The sequence below is a fragment of the Neoarius graeffei genome, chromosome 26 (assembly GCF_027579695.1).
Source record: "Neoarius graeffei isolate fNeoGra1 chromosome 26, fNeoGra1.pri, whole genome shotgun sequence".
NCBI classification, from domain to species: Eukaryota; Metazoa; Chordata; class Actinopteri; order Siluriformes; family Ariidae; genus Neoarius; species Neoarius graeffei.
The window spans coordinates 49,508,492-49,526,541 of record NC_083594.1 but is presented as its reverse complement, the minus strand read 5'-3'; the positions used below and the strand labels follow the sequence as shown (position 1 = coordinate 49,526,541).

Below are 18,050 nucleotides of genomic sequence, written 5' to 3'. Positions count from 1 at the left end.
ATACATTATAAGGAAAAGCACTTTGCAGAAAAGATACATTATGAAGTAAAGCACTTTGTAGGGAAGATATGTTCTGAGATAAAGCACTTTGAAGGGCAGATACATTATGAGGTAAAGCACTTTGTAGGGAAGATATGTTATGAGGTAAAGCACTTTGTAGAGAAGATACATTATGAGGTAAAGCACTTTGTAGGGAAGATATGTTATGAGGTAAAGCACTTTGTAGAGAAGATACATTATGAAGTAAAGCACTTTGTAGGGAATATATGTTATGAGGTAAAGCACTTTGAAGGGACGATACATTATGAGGTAAAGCGCTTTGTAGGGAAGATACAGTATGTTATGAGGTAAAGCACTTTGTAGAGAAGATTGATACATTATGAAGTAAAGCACTTTGTAGGGAATATATGTTATGAGGTAAAGCACTTTGAAGGGAAGATACATTATGAGGAAAAGCACTTTGTAGAAAAGATACATTATGAAGTAAAGCGCTTTGTAGGGAGGATATGTCATGAGATAAAGCAGTTTAAAGGGAAGATACATTATGAGGTAAAGCACTTTGAAGGGAACATACATTACGCGGACAAGAATTTTGGAGGGAGGATAGATGAGGAAAAGCGCTTTGTAGAGAAGATAAGTTATGATGTAACAGACTTTGTAGAAAGGATACATTATGAGGTTTAGCACTTTAGAGAAGATAGATTATGAGGTAAAGCAATTTGTAGGAAAGATATGTTATGAGGAAGAGCACTTTGTAGGGAGGATATGTTATGAGATAAAGCATTTTATAGGGAAGATACATTATGAGGTAAAGCACTTTGCAGTGAGGCTATATACTGAAATAGGTAGAAAAGCTCTTTAGGTTTTTACCACATGTATACTATAAGTGAGTAGCATGTAGGGAATAAAGCGTATAAAGAAGTGCACTTTGCAGTCAGTATACAGTACATTTACAGCAGCCGCTCTTTGCAGGCTTTGTATGGAGAAAAAAAGAGCACTTAATCATGAGTACACTCTCTCATATCTCACCAGTGCTCTCCACGAAATTAAAGTTTTATGGGATTAGAAATGGATCGTGTAACGAAAAATTGCTCCTGAATACGGAGATATTTATAACAGGGCAAAAAACAGCAGGAGGAACTAAATCACTCGCGTTTGCCCTGAAGCTCTCTTCAAGAATAGAAGAGACACTAAAACACACACACACACACGTCCTCAGTTAGGGTGTCATTTATTTTCCATTAGAGCGGAGTACGGGGATTAAGATGTTGCACAAAAACCATACTAAAAATACAAAGCATTTCTGATCCTTAGGTTCAAGAAGACGATGGACTCCTGGTATATCGAGTCTGGGTCACTTGTTGAATTATAATCATATCTTTTCCAGTGAAAAATTAACTGTTTTTTAACTGTTTTTTGGTTTTAAGTGAAAAATTAACTGAATTTTTAGCCTTTTAGAAGTTTATAGAGAAGATAAACTAAGAAGGACATTTATTAGACACTTACGGTATTACAATGAGGAATGGCACTGTGTACAGAGGCTTCGTGAAAAACGAAGGAAGGAAGGAAGGAAGGAACGCTTTGTAGAGAGAATAAATAGCAGTTCATTTCCAATCCGAATCTTATTTTGGAGTTAAAGTTGACTTGCGTAAAGAGCTCGTACAGTATCTCTGATAATAAGACCAATTCTTTTGCACTGTTTCCTCGTCATATATGTGCATGCGTGTCTAATAAAACATAGATACAGCTGCATACGGTTAACTTTTTCATACAACAGTGCTGTTGAATTCTCGAATCTGATTGGTCAGAAGGTGTTGATCTATCAGAAGTCTGGCTGCAAGCTTTATATAAATGGATTCATTCTAATACGCAGTTTGTATCGTAGCAGAAAATTCACCGAGATATTAAATGGCGGATGTGTTATGTCTCATCTCATCTCATCTCATCATCTCTAGCCGCTTTATCCTGTTCTACAGGGTTGCAGGCGGGCTGGAGCCTATCCCAGCTGACTACGGGCGAAAGGCGGGGTACACCCTGGACAAGTCGCCAGGTCATCACAGGGCTGACACATAGACACAGACAACCATTCACACTCACATTCACACCTACGCTCAATTTAGAGTCACCAGTTAACCTAACCTGCATGTCTTTGGACTGTGGGGGAAACCGGAGCACCCGGAGGAAACCCACGTGGACACGGGGAGAACATGCAAACTCCGCACAGAAAGGCCCTCGCCGGCCACGGGGCTCGAACCCGGACCTTCTTGCTGTGAGGCGACAGCGCTAACCACTACACCACCGTGCCGCCCTGTGTTATGTATAAAAAGTAATTAAAGTGAAATAAACGAGGAAAGAAAACGGAATTGTCTTTATGGGTCTTCTGTACAAGACTGTAATCGTATGTAATTTCCTCCTCCTCCTTCTCTCCCTTCACTCCACTCCCTTTTTTTTTTTTACAAGTTATGAGTTTTCCTTTACTAACTTAAATTTCATAAAACCTTGAGACATCATCTGTGACGTATACATCCGTCATTTTGTCTTTTGGGTATTTAATGTTTTGAATCGCAGGTAATTTGGTGGTCCATTTGCATGCCAGTTGGACTATAATGACTGTATAATAATTACGTATTTTACATGCACGCTATTAGTCACGTCTTCTTCTTCTTCTTTTGGCTGCTCCCGATTAGGGGTCGCCACAGCGGATCTTTTGTCTCCATCACTCCCTGTCTTCCGCATCCTTCTCTACTACACCTGCCACTTTCATGTCCTCTCTCACCACATTCATGTATCTCCTCTTTGGCCTTCCTCGTTTTCGTTTGCCTGGCAGCTCCATCCTCAACATTCTCCTTCCAACATGCTCTGCGTCTCTTCTCAGGATGTGCCCATACCATCTCAGTCTCATCTCTCTTAGCTTAATTCCCAAGCTGTCCACATGTGCTGTCCCTCTGATGTGCTCGTTCCTTATCCTGTCCAACCTCCCATCGCAAACCTTAACATCCTCAACTCCGCCACCTCCAACTTTGCCTCCTGTCTCTTCGTTAAGGGTACGGTCTCCAATCCGTACATCACAGCTGGTCTCACTACTGTCTTATACATCTTACCTTTCACTTTTGCTGGGACTTTCCGATCACGAATGACTCTCGAAATCCTTCTCCAACTGCTCCACCCTGCCTGCACTCTCTTTCTCACCTCACTATTACAGCCCCCATTTTCCTGCACAGTTGACCCCAGGGACTTGAATTCACCAACTTTCTTTACGTCGACTCCTTGCATCTTCACTACACTCTCATCCCTGTTCTCATTGATGCACATGTATTGTGCATGTATGCACGCTATTAGTCACGTAAGTGACCATAATCGGGAGTTTTTATGGCTTTTTGCCATAAGTTCACGTGTTCAATATTTCCGTTAGCCATTTTCTTGTCGTAAAATCAACATAATTTAAACATTTTTCTCTCATGCAAAGGCACACCATGATAAAAAGATGATCAGTAGAGATCCTAATTAACCACAGCGCCAAAATCAGAACTTCGTCACTCATTAAATGCCGCACACCAGGTTTTATTATTTATTTATTTATTTTTTACTGTTACAGAAATACAGCAAAGAGATTTTCACTTTTCACTGGTGTGTGAGATTTTTTTCCCAAATTCTCTCTTCCAACATTAGTAAGGATTTAGTTGCTGGGTCTGATAGACCGGCTTGGCTTCTGTCATGTGGCCACAGTGCGGGAATGTGTGTGTGTGTGTGTGTGTGTGTGTGTGTGTGTGTGATAGTAAATTACTATCCATGAGTTGTCTGTTTCTATAGTAACCCAAGGCCAGACAGGTGTGAGGTAGATCTCATGGTGAATGAGCTTGTGTGTGTGTGTGTGTGTGTGTGTCCTTTACTATCATTTGATGCTAAGACTGTAAAGCAAAGCTGATTTGTGTTGAGAATAATAAAGCTCACTGTATTTAAATCAGCTGCGTTGCTTTTCCTTTCCTCAGTAGAAAAGAGGAACAGTGCTGCGTTTGAAAAAGAGACAGAGCGAAGGAAAGAGAGAATCATTACGGTTATTTATTCCATGCTGCATTTCTCATCCGGGAGCAATAAAATCCACTGAGCTGCTTCCTGAGCCACACATACTTAATACCGTGATGGAAAGGGCTTTGAATGGAATCAAGGAATTATTGAAGGATATTGTTGATATTCCATACAGCTGGACATTGTGTATTAAAGGGATACTCCAATATTTTCACTCCACTCTCTATCTACTGTATGTGTGGTTACCACGGGCAAAAAAATGTCGATATGTTTTCCTTTGCTGAGGAAAAAAAAAGGAAACCTATTTAATTATAACTGATGTATCAAGGAAGTCTAAGGGCAGCTGTTGAGGCATTGATGGGAAAGAGGCTGAGACTAGCGGAGACTAGCAAGGCTCCTGTTTAAAAATATTTTTAATTTCGATCAATTTTGGACTGTGAATTGGCCTAGTGGTTAGCATGTCTGCCTCTTGATTGGGAGATCGTGAGTTCTACTCACGATTGGGTCATACCAAAGACTATTATAAAAATGGTACCTACTGCCGTCTGGCAAGGCACGCTGCAATACAGAGGTGAGTGGGGAAGTTAAACTCTTGGTGCCACACCCATATGCCTTAAAGAGTTGGTTAGTAAAGGAACAGGAGACTGCCTGGGAAGACCAGATTCTGGCATGAGAGGGACTTTGAGATCAATTTTGAATCTTCATAACGGACATATTTTTGAATGTAGTTAGCAAATGAGCTTGTTTCGGAGAAGGTGCATCTTTTGCTGGATTGCTAACTAGCTAACATCAGCTAGATCAGGGGTGGGCAATTATTTTTTCCATGGGGCCACATGAGAAACAGAAAATTTTGTGGAGGGCCGGACCAAAAGGCTGAACTAAATTCTGCATAATATTAATTGTATTTCTTTATATAAAGCAGTAAATAGGGTGGCACGGTGGTGTCGTGGTTAGTGCTGTTGCCTCACAGCAAGAAGGTCCTGGGTTTGATCCCCGTGGCCGGCGAGGGCCTTTCTGTGTGGAGTTTGCATGTTCTCCCCATGTCCACGTGGGGGTGCTCCGGTTTCCCCCACAGTCCAAAGACATGCAGGTTAGGTTAACTGGTGACTCTAAATTGAGCGTAGGTGTGAATGTGAGTGTGAATGGTTGTCTGTGTCTATGTGTCAGCCCTGTGATGACCTGGCGACTTGTCCAGGGTGTACCCCGCCTTTCGCCCGTAGTCAGCTGGGATAGGCTCCAGCTTGCCTGCGACCCTGTAGAACAGGATAAAGCGGCTACAGATAATGAGATGAGATGAGAAGCAGTAAATAACATTGTTTTTACAAGCTGCTAAGACTGGTAAGAGTATGGAAAAAATGAGGTTGCCTTCCAAAAAAATGTCATTTATTCAATCAAATTTCCTAAAACAATGGTTAACAAAATATGAACGTTTGTACCATTTTTTTCAGTCACATTCACTCCAAAACACAATAAAGACATCACAGTATTGTCTTTCTACTCCAAATATCAAGCAAGATACATCATATTATAATAATGATGCCCACATTTGTAGTCTAATCACCTCATTTGGTGTTTTTCAGTTTTTTGGATCTGCTCTCCGCAAACTAAACACACGGCTTTATCTCTGACTTCAAGAAATAAATACTTAGCAGTCCATGTTTTGTTGAAAGCCCTGCATTCGGCATCTACCTTTCTTCTTTTTGCGGACATTTTGGGGGCTAAAGTCTTCTTGTGACCTGCTCACACCAAGGTCGATTCGGTGTAGGTATCAGATCTACAGATCGGCTCGGGCTCCGGCGCCTGCTGGTGACGTCACACTGTGTGATTGGCTGGACCGTTTGAAGGATGACGTACAAGTTTGTGGTTGGTCTGGACAAATTACGGAAGTAGTTATCGCGGGATTAGGTTTCGTGGGATTTCATGTCATGTTCGTGTCGCACGCATTGCGTTTTTGTTGAACACAACTTCAAAATAAAACCAATGCACATTCAGTCCATGCATGAGGTAAAATTAGAAAATACATTTATTTTGTAATTTCTAATTAACCTTACACAGGCCGGTCAGAATGAACCAAAGGGCCGGATGCGGCCCGCGGGCCGTAAAATGCCCAGGTCTGAGCTAGATAGTTTGCAACAAAGCAAATGCATTCAATAAAACATTGGCAATGTGGTTATAACTCATTCATTTTTAAAGACAGCTAGCTAGTTACAGCTACAGGAGGTGGAATTATTGCCAAAACAAGGTGGGTGGGGCAAGCAATGTTGATCAGAGGTTATTCAAGTGAACGTGAAAATAAATAAGTATTCAAGGTTATACCAAAAGACCTTCAGGTAAACCAACACAACTGCCCTTCAAATCCACACCTGGCCTTAGATTTGTATTATAATTGACAAAAAACCTCAAAGCCTTTGATGATGCATACACCAAGCTTGGTCTTCACATCAGCCTGAAGAAAATGCAAGTCTTGTACCAACCTGCGCCCCGTGGGGTCAACCCAAAAGTTCCTGCTGTGAAACTGAAAGGACAACTTTTGGAGAATGTGAACCACTTCCTGTACCTCAGCAGTCACGTGTCATCAAACGCTGACACTGACGATGAGACCCAACACCTCCTTAAATGTTCTGGAACAGCTTTTGGCCACCTGCGCTCTTGCGTCTTCCAAAACAGAGACCTCCGAGATGAAACGGAGATCCGTGTCTACAGAGCTGACGTCATCCCAACTCTTCTGTACGGATTCGAAACCTGGACCACCTACCGCTGCCGTCTGAAGACCCTCGAATGGTTCCACCTACGCTGCTTGAAGAAGAAGAAACCTTTATTTGTCACATGCACACTTCAAGCACAGTGAAATTCATCCTCTGCATTTAACCCATCTGAAGCAGTGAACACACACACCCAGAGCAGTGGGCAGCCACACTAGAGTGCCTGGGGAGCAGTCAGGGGTTAAGTACCTTGCTTAAGTTACCTGGGAGAACTACCGTACTAACGTCAGCATCTTGGCTGAAGCTAAACTCTCGAGCATCGAATCCATCATCATCCGAAGCCAGCTGCAGTGGGTTGGCCACATTGTCAGAATGGATGATAGCCGACTTCTGAAACAGGTCTTCTAGTCTCAACTCAGAGAAGGAAAGTGGTCCAGAGGTGGACCAAAGAAACAATACAAGGACCTGCTGAAACAAAACCTGAAAAGCTGTGGCATCGACTGGAACAACTGGGAAGACCAGGCCAGAAACCATAGTGCCTGGAGAGCAACCATCAGAGAAAGAGTCAAGAATTTCGAAAAACAGAGTGCGAACCACATCAAGGAGAAGAGGCAAAGGAAAGAACAGGCTCAAAATCCGGACTGCCTGTGCCTTCCCACCACCACCACCACCATCTGCAGCATCTACAACAAATCCTATAAATCATGGATTGGGCTCCTCAACCACCTGAGAACCCACAGAGACTGAGCTGCCAACAACTAGAACATCATCCTTGGTTTCAAGGGATAGCCATGACGACAGATTATAATTGAGTTTCAAGCCAATGAACATTCTGTTCGTTTGTCAGTACAAGGAATTTGTCTTGAAGTTCTCATAAGTTGTCATCGCACATACACGTCAGATGCAGTAGATCGGGATTATTTTGAAAAACGCTGGCATTTCCAAAGAAAGCACAGACAACAGAGGGAATAAAAAAAGAGAAAATTATAGTCACTGAAGGATTTTGTTTGAGACTCATCACTATCTAGCTATTTATAAAATGACCCATCTTGTGTTCCTCCCTGTTGTGTTGATGGCGGATGATTGCCTCAATGCCACCGCCCTGCTGGTCTTTAACACACAGGGTTGAGGCTTCTCGAAGAGCTCGTTTCGATGGAAAGCACGAGAGGGAAGAGATTTAATTGCTGTGGTCACAACATTAGTGACTTCTCTCTTTATAGTCATTACCCAAGTCAGTACGAGAATAATGGACCTAATGCAACACCCGGGCAACCATCTGAGGAGACGCAGCCCAAGGGAAGATGAGACAGAAGAGACACAGAGAGCGAGACACAGCTCTACACAGATTTTTAATAGACTTATTTTGTGTGTTTGCGTGTTCGCAAGCGGATATTCTGAGGAGAGACGATCCATATCCATATGCATTCACAGCTTTGTAAGAGATGGCCAGATGGTGAAGGAAGTGGGCGTGTACAGACTTGTCAACATGCACTGGCATATCAAAGGCAGATCAAAGGTCCTGCATGACAAAGGATTCTCGAAACACAATGACGTCCGTCATTACATCAGGTGCTGGATTAAAACAAACGGATTCAGATAGGTTCGTGATTCAGCATTGTGTCGTGTCCACGTGTGTGTGCTGAGCACTGAAGCATTATGATGTTCCAAACAACTCAAACGTAGATATGATTCACTGGATAAATACAGAAAACTAAAGTTTTCAGTCAGAATTTTTCTTTCAAAATAAATAAATAAAAGGTCGGGGCGGCACGGTGGTGTAGTGGTTAGCGCTGTCGCCTCACAGCAAGAAGGTCCTGGGTTCGAGCCCCGTGGCCGGCGAGGGCCTTTCTGTGCGGAGTTTGCATGTTCTCCCCGTGTCCGCGTGGGTTTCCTCCGGGTGCTCCGGTTTCCCCCACAGTCCAAAGACATGCAGGTTAGGTTAACTGGTGACTCTAAATTGAGCGTAGGTGTGAATGTGAGTGTGAATGGTTGTCTGTGTCTATGTGTCAGCCCTGTGATGACCTGGCGACTTGTCCAGGGTGTACCCCGCCTTTCGCCCGTAGTCAGCTGGGATAGGCTCCAGCTTGCCTGCGACCCTGTAGAACAGGATAAAGCGGCTACAGATAATGAGATGAGATGAGAAATAAAAGGTCCAAAATATCACTGAAAAGAACGGTCTTTAAGAGTCGATTCATTCACAAATGACCCATCACTGGACGTGTATATGTGCTGCGCAGTTGTGGCTGTTGCTGGAGTTTATATTCTCAGTGGTTTGAGTGTGATTGTAGTTATTCATATTTTTTCCCTTTGGTGTATTTCTAACTGTGTTCTCAGGTCTTACATCTTTAACCTACTAATGAAGGCATTTCAAGAAGCTTGACTTACTCTTAAATCAGCCATGATGCAAAACTTCCCACTATTGCTTCATAAAATAGGCCTGTTTTCACATTTTATTTAAGTTCTGAGTTCCATGATTATATTTAATGATAAGTTAGAGATTTGCAAAAAAGAGCGCAAACATGATATTACAAAATTTTCCACTTTATTCAAGTGCCAGTGATTACAGAAGACATGTTTGAGATCTGAAATTAATTTTTATTTTTTTTACTCTTCCGTGATATCCAAATTTGCAACTGCAAGCACTTTTTTAAGTCTGGATACACTGTATTTCAAAAATTATTAGAATTACTTGCCTGTATGCATAGCCCAGAGGATTCCTGGTACCTGTGAATGTGGGTTGTGAAATGGAGTCATTGTGTTTCTACACTGGCTATGTTTCATCACTGTTGACCTTTGTTGAGCGCAGACTTTCGCCAAAGCTCCACCGTGACTCGGATCCACTCCAGAATTTCGTGGGTTTGTCCTTAGTCCAAGCTCCTACCTTCCACCAAAGTCCTTCCCACGCCTGTGACCAGGCCCGGCGCCATGGGGGGGCGAAAGGGGGCGTTGCCCCCTCGTGGCTACAGCCCCGCCCCCTCAACGGAGACTCAGATCACTTAATTGTTTCCTTATGAAAATATAATGTATTATAGACGTATTAATAATTTGCATTTTCAAATACGAAATATTAAGTGGTTGCGCATTGCACAAAAATACATTTCACATAAATCACTACTAAAACTGGCATGGTAGAACAAATCTGATTGGTTGTTATGATTCTTACGTTGCAATCGTAGAATTCAACTGTATTAAGGTAGGATTATTTCAAAAAGCCTGAATTTAATATTAACCCTGTTTTAGACATATGTATCAGTCCTAACTACTCGGTACTACTAGTTATTGTGGGTGTATGTGTGAAATGCTGACACAGCCGCGCACACACAGACCTGTGATAAGGACAAGGGGAGGGGTCATGCGGGCGCGGGTTTTACATGTACACTTACAAGTGCACTGTCTCTGCAATATCCTGTAATATGCAGTCAAGTTTACGGGAGTAGTCTTTCCCCCTCCGAATTAAACGAATTCAATCACAATATTGTGAATCCATTTTCTTTCTTTGTAGGCTAAGTTTATCTCCGTTTATGTTGGTGTATGTGTTCATATATGGTCCGCTTTGTGCGCAAATAGCGTAAGAATATGTGTCGTTGACGTCACCCCCCATGCAGCGGGGGTGAAAATTCATCACTTCAGAGTGTTTTGTCCCCTACATGCCTAAACTGGGATCGCGGATTAAGTGGTTAGCGTTGACTTGGTGCGAGTCAGGAAGGCTATTACTGGTGCAGCCGCGGGGTCTGTTGATTTTTTTTAAATTATGATTTTGGCCGCGCTCCGGTTTCCCCCACAGTCCAAAGACATGCGGGTTAGGTTAACTGGTGACTCTAAATTGAGCGTAGGTGTGAATGTGAGTGTGAATGGTTGTCTGTGTCTATGTGTCAGCCCTGTGATGACCTGGTGACTTGTCCAGGGTGTACCCCGCCTTTCGCCCGTAGTCAGCTGGGATAGGCTCCAGCTCGCCTGCGACCCTGTAGAACAGGATAAAGCGGCTACAGATAATGAGATGAGATTTTGGCCGCCGAGGCAAGTACCTTACTTGCATTGACGTTTTGTTTTCATGCCGCGGAGCTATTTGTATGTATTTTAAATTTAAAGGACTTGCCTGTAGGTTTGTGTGTGTTTTATGTTTGACATCTTTCCGGTTGTAACGCGTGTCTGTGAGAAAATCGGAGGGGAGGGTTAACAGGTGGGCATGGGGGTTGATAAAGCGCAACTGCCCTGGTAATGTATCACATGATTTTCCCGTACTAAAGCAACCTTCGGGGCCGTGGTTTTGTGGTTGGCGCAGTTAATTGTTTGAAACACGTTGTCAGACCGCCATCACTACTACACACTATATGAAAAATATTTGCCCCCTTGCGATTTCTAATTGCCCCCTTAGTAAACTGTTCCTGGCGCCGGCCCTGCCTGTGACGCATAGGGCGGTGCCGATCTCCATTTCCGTAGCCCTCGGCCTCTCACCTATTACATAGCTAGGGTTACAGTGGGAGGCTGGTCCTCTGGTAACCGTGAGAGTTTGACTCCCCACTCACATCTGTATTGCAGCATGCCTTGCCAGACGGCAGTAGGTATCATTTTTATGATGGTCTTTGGTACGACCTGACCGTGAGTAGAACTCGCGATCTCCCGATCGAGAGGTGGACACGCTAACCGCTAGGCCAACCTTCCACCAAGTTTCACAGAAATTAGGTCAGCAGGTTTTGCGCAATCCTGCAAGTCTGATAAACAAACAAGCCACACCCGAAATATAATCTCATTGGTGGAGGTAATAATGGCGAAGAATATTTTCAGTTGATTGAGTTTTCTGCTGGCTTCGTTTTGGTGAAAATATGTGGAACACATGTGGAGAGCTTGGGAATTAAGCTAAGAGAGATGAGACTGAGATGGTATGGGCACATCCTGAGAAGAGATGCAGAGCATGTTGGAAGGAGAATGTTGAGGATGGAGCTGCCAGGCAAACGAAAACGAGGAAGGCCAAAGAGGAGATACATGGATGGGTGAGAGAGGACATGAAAGTGGCAGGTGTGGTAGAGAAGGATGCGGAAGGCAGGGTGCGATGGAGACGAAAGATCCGCTGTGGCGACCCATAATCGGGAGCAGCCAAAAGAAGAAGCAGAAGAAGAAGGGCAAACAAATGTTCAACAGGTTTTTCACTACTCAACTTTATTACCATCTACTGGGTTTTAAGATGTATGGTAAATGCCGTATCTCACAATGTTAGTGAAATTGAAAATAAATTCATGGATGCACCCTATGACTCGGATTCACTCCAAAATTTAACGGGTTCTTCTTTGGCCCATCCTACACTCTTACACCAAGTTTCATGGAAATCGGGTCGATAGGTTTTGCGCAATCCTGCTTACAGACAAACAAACAAACTGCACCAGAGACGTAACCTTCTTGGTGGAGGTGGAAAGCTGCCACTTTAGTATCATAAAAACTTCACGGCCAAATCCTTTTTTCCATTACAAGTATGTCTGGAGTGCAAAGGGTTTTGCGCTTTCTCAGTTCTTGGTTACCTGAAAGAAACGGCTGGTGAGGGAATAAATGTTGTAACATAAGGTATAATAGGAATGCGTTTTGTGAACATTCCACAACATTAAATGGAATGATAAATGGTCAAAACCTGTGACCGGTCATCCTCTTCATGTCACATTGCATCACACCACCTCATTGTTGATGATTTTTTTTCTATCGCGGCATGCCCTGAAGTGTTTTATTCCTTGCGTACTAAATGCATGTGTGTATTAAGTATTCGGTATGGGATAAGCATGCGCACTTCTGGCACCATGAACCCATCATGAAAATGTTTTATTTTGCGTTTTTCACTTAGGCTTCACTCAACCCTTCAGGATTATAATTATATCTGTTCTGTTTTTGCTACTCCTCTGGTTTGTTTTCCAAAAGCTTCGCACCATAATGACCACCATTACGGAGTAGACACTTTTCAGATTTAGATTTGCTCTACCATGTAATGATGACTGTTACTCTTTTAAGCATTCAGAAGTGCAACCCAGAGCCCACACTGAGCATGAAGCACCACACAAGACTATGAGTCAGCAAGAGTGCGAGAGAGAAAAAAGCGAAGAAATAGTGACCTTCGTCTGGCACAGTCTCTCAAAGTGGGATGCAAAGGTCAAAATAGCATCCAGATTTGATTTTGAATTTGTTTACTTCATCTTCGCGTATTCCTTTGGGATCTGCGGGGAGTGTGTTTTTTCAGCGCTTCCTCCTCGCATATTGACTCTTCAGTGCACTCTTAATTAATTATAATCTGAAATCTGCTAAGGTCACTCATTCCACACATTCTTTTGACCCTCGTTATTCACCAAGCTTCTCAGACGAAGGAGGGTTTGTCAGTTAGGTGCAGTGTTGGGCAAGTTACTTCAAAACTGTTTTGCATTATTTATTACTTGTTACTGTCATTTTAAAGTAATTAGTTACAATATTACTGTATTTAAACTGTAAGGCATTACACTAGTATTGCATTACTTTTAAGTTACTCTCACCAAAATAACTGGAAGTACAGTATGGATTTGGCAATCTAAATGTAGCTCAAGACGCTCAATTAGCTCATCACACATCCAGTGGAAGGCGATGTGGTATCTGACTGAGCTCGGCTTATGGTTAAAAACACTAGAATATAATAGCCACAGTGATGGCTCATGGCACAATACAAGGAACAATCATCGCAAGAACAGACAAAAGGTGAAAGTCTGGCAAATTGTGATAGAAATACTGTAACTTTAGGCCTATTCATATTAACATTAATCAAACTGTATTGTATTGTAAAGTCTAAAGATATGACAGGATACAAAATTAGCATTTCTATGCCTTTATTGTTTTCAAGTTTACAGCATTAAGCATAGTTGATGCTTCATAAAAAAATAGATTAGCCCTAAGGGATATGACTCATCTCATCTCATTATCTCTAGCCACTTTATCCTTCTACAGGGTCGCAGGCGAGCTGGAGCCTATCCCAGCTGACTACGGGCGAAAGGCGGGGTACACCCTGGACAAGTCGCCAGGTCATCACAGGGCTGACACATAGACACAGACAACCATTCACACCTACGGTCAATTTAGAGTCACCAGTTAACCTAACCTGCATGTCTTTGGACTGTGGGGGAAACTGGAGCACCCGGAGGAAACCCACGCGGACAACATGCAAACTCCACACAGAAAGGCCCTCGTCGGCCACGGGGCTCGAACCCAGGACCTTCTTGCTGTGAGGCGACAGCGCTAACCACTACACCACCGTGCTGCCCGGATATGACTCCCATCTCATCTCATCTCATCACATCTCATCTCATTATCCCTAGCCGCTTTATCCTGTTCTACAGGGTCGCAGGCAAGCTGGAGCCTATCCCAGCTGACTACGGGCGAAAGGTGGGGTACACCCTGGACAAGTCGCCAGGTCATCACAGGGCTGACACATAGACACAGACAACCATTCACACTCACATTCACACCTACGCTCAATTTAGAGTCACCAGTTAACCTAACCTGCATGTCTTTGGACTGTGGGGGAAACCGGAGCACCCGGAGGAAACCCACGCGGACACGGGGAGAACATGCAAACTCCGCACAGAAAGGCCCTCGCCGGCCACGGGGCTCGAACCCGGACCTTCTTGCTGTGAGGCGACAGCGCTAACCACTACACCACCGTGCCGCCCCGGATATGACTCCATTTCAGAAATTTAACAAAAATGAACATATTATAGCAAATCGTAGCCTACAATAAAACTGGCCTGAAAAAAACCCACAAGCCTTTTAAATCACAGCTAGACAATGACTATTAGCTATATGAGGCGACCCAGTCACATTTCGAAAAACAGAATTTGAAATAAAATCAAAGTGCTTTTAATGATATTGACGTGCTTAGGCCTATTAGCCCTCGAAGGAAAGGCAGCTCAATCACTTTAGTCTGACTTCCGAGCAGAAAAAAAAAAAAACTCAGGTATACAGGACAAAAATGTAAACAAACTGTCAGCATATCTTCAACCACATACTCCGCCACAAGTCTCCTAACCTCCTGAGGCTGAAGGAGCATCTCAGAGCGGCAGACCGTTAATTTTGGCTGCTTTGTGATTTTATCGCCACTCTCATCCTCCGCTTGCTTCCTTGCTAACTTCATGTTACTATGGCACCTCTGGAAATGCTTAGTTAAATTACTGGTGCTATTTCGGGAAGTGGACAGTTCTTTAGGTTTAGCACACAAAGTACATTTGACTACGATGTTCTTCACATCCTTATTTTTCACAAACTTAAAGTAATGGGCATGTGCCCATCTGGAGAATGTGCTATCCGACGTTAGATCAGCTGCAGGTTCACTCATCTCTCTCTCTTCTGTCTGACTAGCCTAAAGGAAAAGGAAGTGAAACATTTTGCGCAGATGTTTCACCTCTGCTGATCTCGCGGTGATTTTGGCGAATTTGTATGAAGGAAAAAAACCCACCACTTCATTCCAGGTTAAAAATGCATTGTAACGCGCGTTACTGACATTTATACCGAGTAAAATATTACCAATTTTTTTTCCTGTAATGCCTTACATTACCGTGTTACTGCAAAAAGCAATGCATTACAGTAATTCGTTACTTTTGTAACGCGTTACTCCCAACACTGGTTAGGTGTCAGTGCATTATCTTTGAAAACCGTCTCATACAATTAGGACAGTTGTAGATTGTGAAAATGGGCCCCAGACCAGTGGGCGTCTCTTGAAATGGGGCGTCGGGTTCTTAATCTCAAAAAAATACTTTACACTCTTTGAATTGTTATGGCAAACAGAGCAAATGGTGCTTCAGGCAAATAGCAGAAGGTACCGTAACAAGAAATCTGTAATTACTCCAGTTCTTGACTTCAGTATTAGATTTGAGACAAGGTCAGCTCTCAGCATGTTAATAATTTGCACATTTCAGATGTTATCCAAATGCAGAATGAAGGTAATTTTGCTGGTTTTAGTGCTTTTTAAAAAATCATACAACTTTACCTTTTGTGCCAGTCAATTTAAGTCATTTTTATTCATCACTGTGAGTGGAATATATCCTTTTGCTTTTCTTCTCCTCTCTTCAGATCAGCAAACAACAGCTTCAGGTCATAAAGGATCGCTTCCAGGCCTTCTTGAACGGAGAGACGCAGATCGTGGCAGATGAGGCGTTCATCAATGCCGTCCAAAGCTATTACGAGGTGAGGAGTTTCCAAATGCATCATAACGAGAGCCAATGCTCATCACTCTCAGATAAAGATACTAGACATCAGGAAAGGTTGAGTTTCTACAACCCCGATTCCAAAAAAGTTGGGATAAAGTACAAATTGTAAATAAAAATGGAATGCAATGATGTGGAAGTTTCAAAATTCCATATTTTATTCAGAATAGAACATAGATGACATATCAAATGTTTAAACTGAGAAAATGTATCATTTAAAGAGAAAAATTAGGTGATTTTAAATTTCATGACAACAACACATCTCAAAAAAGTTGGGACAAGGCCATGTTTCCCACTGTGAGACATCCCCTTTTCTCTTTACAACAGTCTGTAAACGTCTGGGGACTGAGGAGACAAGTTGCTCAAGTTTAGGGATAGGAATGTTAACCCATTCTTGTCTAATGTAGGATTCTAGTTACTCAACTGTCTTAGGTCTTTTTTGTCGTATCTTCTGTTTTAAGATGCGCCAAATGTTTTCTATGGGTGAAAGATCTGGACTGCAGGCTGGCCAGTTCAGTACCCGGACCCTTCTTCTACGCAGCCATGATGCTGTAATTGATGCAGTGTGTGGTTTGGCATTATGTTGGAAAATGCAAGGTCTTCCCTGAAAGAGACGTCGTCTGGATGGGAGCATATGTTGCTCTAGAACCTGGATATACCTTTCAGCATTGATGGTGTCTTTCCAGATGTGTAAGCTGCCCATGCCACACGCACTAATGCAACCCCATACCATCAGAGATGCAGGCTTCTGAACTGAGCGCTGATAACAACTTGGGTCGTCCTTCTCCTCTTTAGTCCCTGATTTCCATAAAGAACTTCAAATTTTGATTCGTCTGACCACAGAACAGTTTTCCACTTTGCTACAGTCCATTTTAAATGAGCCTTGGCCCAGAGAAGACGTCTGCGCTTCTGGATCATGTTTAGATACGGCTTCTTCTTTGAACTATAGAGTTTTAGCTGGCGACGGCAGATGGCACGGTGAATTGTGTTCACAGATAATGTTCTCTGGAAATATTCCTGAGCCCATTTTGTGATTTCCAATACAGAAGCATGCCAGTATGTGATGCAGTGCCGTCTAAGGGCCCGAAGATCACGGGCACCCGGTATGGTTTTCCGGCCTTGACCCTTACGCACAGAGATTCTTCCAGATTCTCTGAATCTTTTGATGATATTATGCACTGTAGATGATGATATGTTCAAACTCTTTGCAATTTTACACTGTCGAACTCCTTTCTGATATTGCTCCACTATTTGTCGGCGCAGAATTAGGGGGATTGGTGATCCTCTTCCCATCTTTACTTCTGAGAGCCGCTGCCACTCCAAGATGCTCTTTTTATACCCAGTCATGTTAATGACCTATTGCCAATTGACCTAATGAGTTGCAATTTGGTCCTCCAGCTGTTCCTTTTTTGTACCTTTAACTTTTCCAGCCTCTTATTGCCCCGTCCCAACTTTTTTGAGATGTGTTGCTGTCATGAAATTTCAAATGAGCCAATATTTGGCATGAAATTTCAAAATGTCTCACTTTCGACATTTGATATGTTGTCTATGTTCTATTGTGAATACAATATCAGTTTTTGAGATTTGTAAATTATTGCATTCTGTTTTTATTTACAATTTGTACTGTGTCCCAACTTTTTTGGAATCGGGGTTGTAAATTCAAGCCGATAACATTTCTTTAAACTCTCGCAGGTCTTCGGGAATTTCATGCTCATCAGGAAACGACTTCCGGGTCTTTATCTGTCCCTCTATATTTGAATAAATCATCCAAACTGGAATAGCAGTGACCCTGTATCAGCTTGTATCCAATCGAATCCAAGATACCTGAAGGCAATTTTTTTTTGCACAAATTCCATGTTTGCATCATATATTTAGAAGACATTTGTTGTAAGAGTCTTCTGGAGAGATGGCATTAGGGACAAGACATGCAGATCTTGCATCAAATTACATGATTTTTGCAAATATTACATCACCCAAATCGTCAATACGGAATATTATCTTGGAATAATCAGCATCCTGATATTTGATATTCCTGGTTATTTGAGTGAGTCACGACTCTCTCAAGGTGCCTTTCTTTCTGAAAGAGTTTTTCCTTGATACTGTCACCTCTGGCTTTCTTATT

The 18,050-nt window shown here is 42.6% G+C and overlaps 1 protein-coding gene across 2 annotated transcripts in view; it reads left to right on the top strand.

Moving 5' to 3' along the window:
* Positions 1-18,050, top strand: part of cadpsa (Ca2+-dependent activator protein for secretion a) — a 210,790-nt gene that overhangs the window by 25,467 nt on the left and 167,273 nt on the right. For both annotated transcript variants that reach the window (XM_060910653.1, XM_060910652.1), the window contains exon 2: positions 15,795-15,908. In XM_060910653.1, coding sequence (XP_060766636.1) covers positions 15,795-15,908 — 114 coding nt within the window. The remainder of the gene's footprint in view (positions 1-15,794; positions 15,909-18,050) is intronic.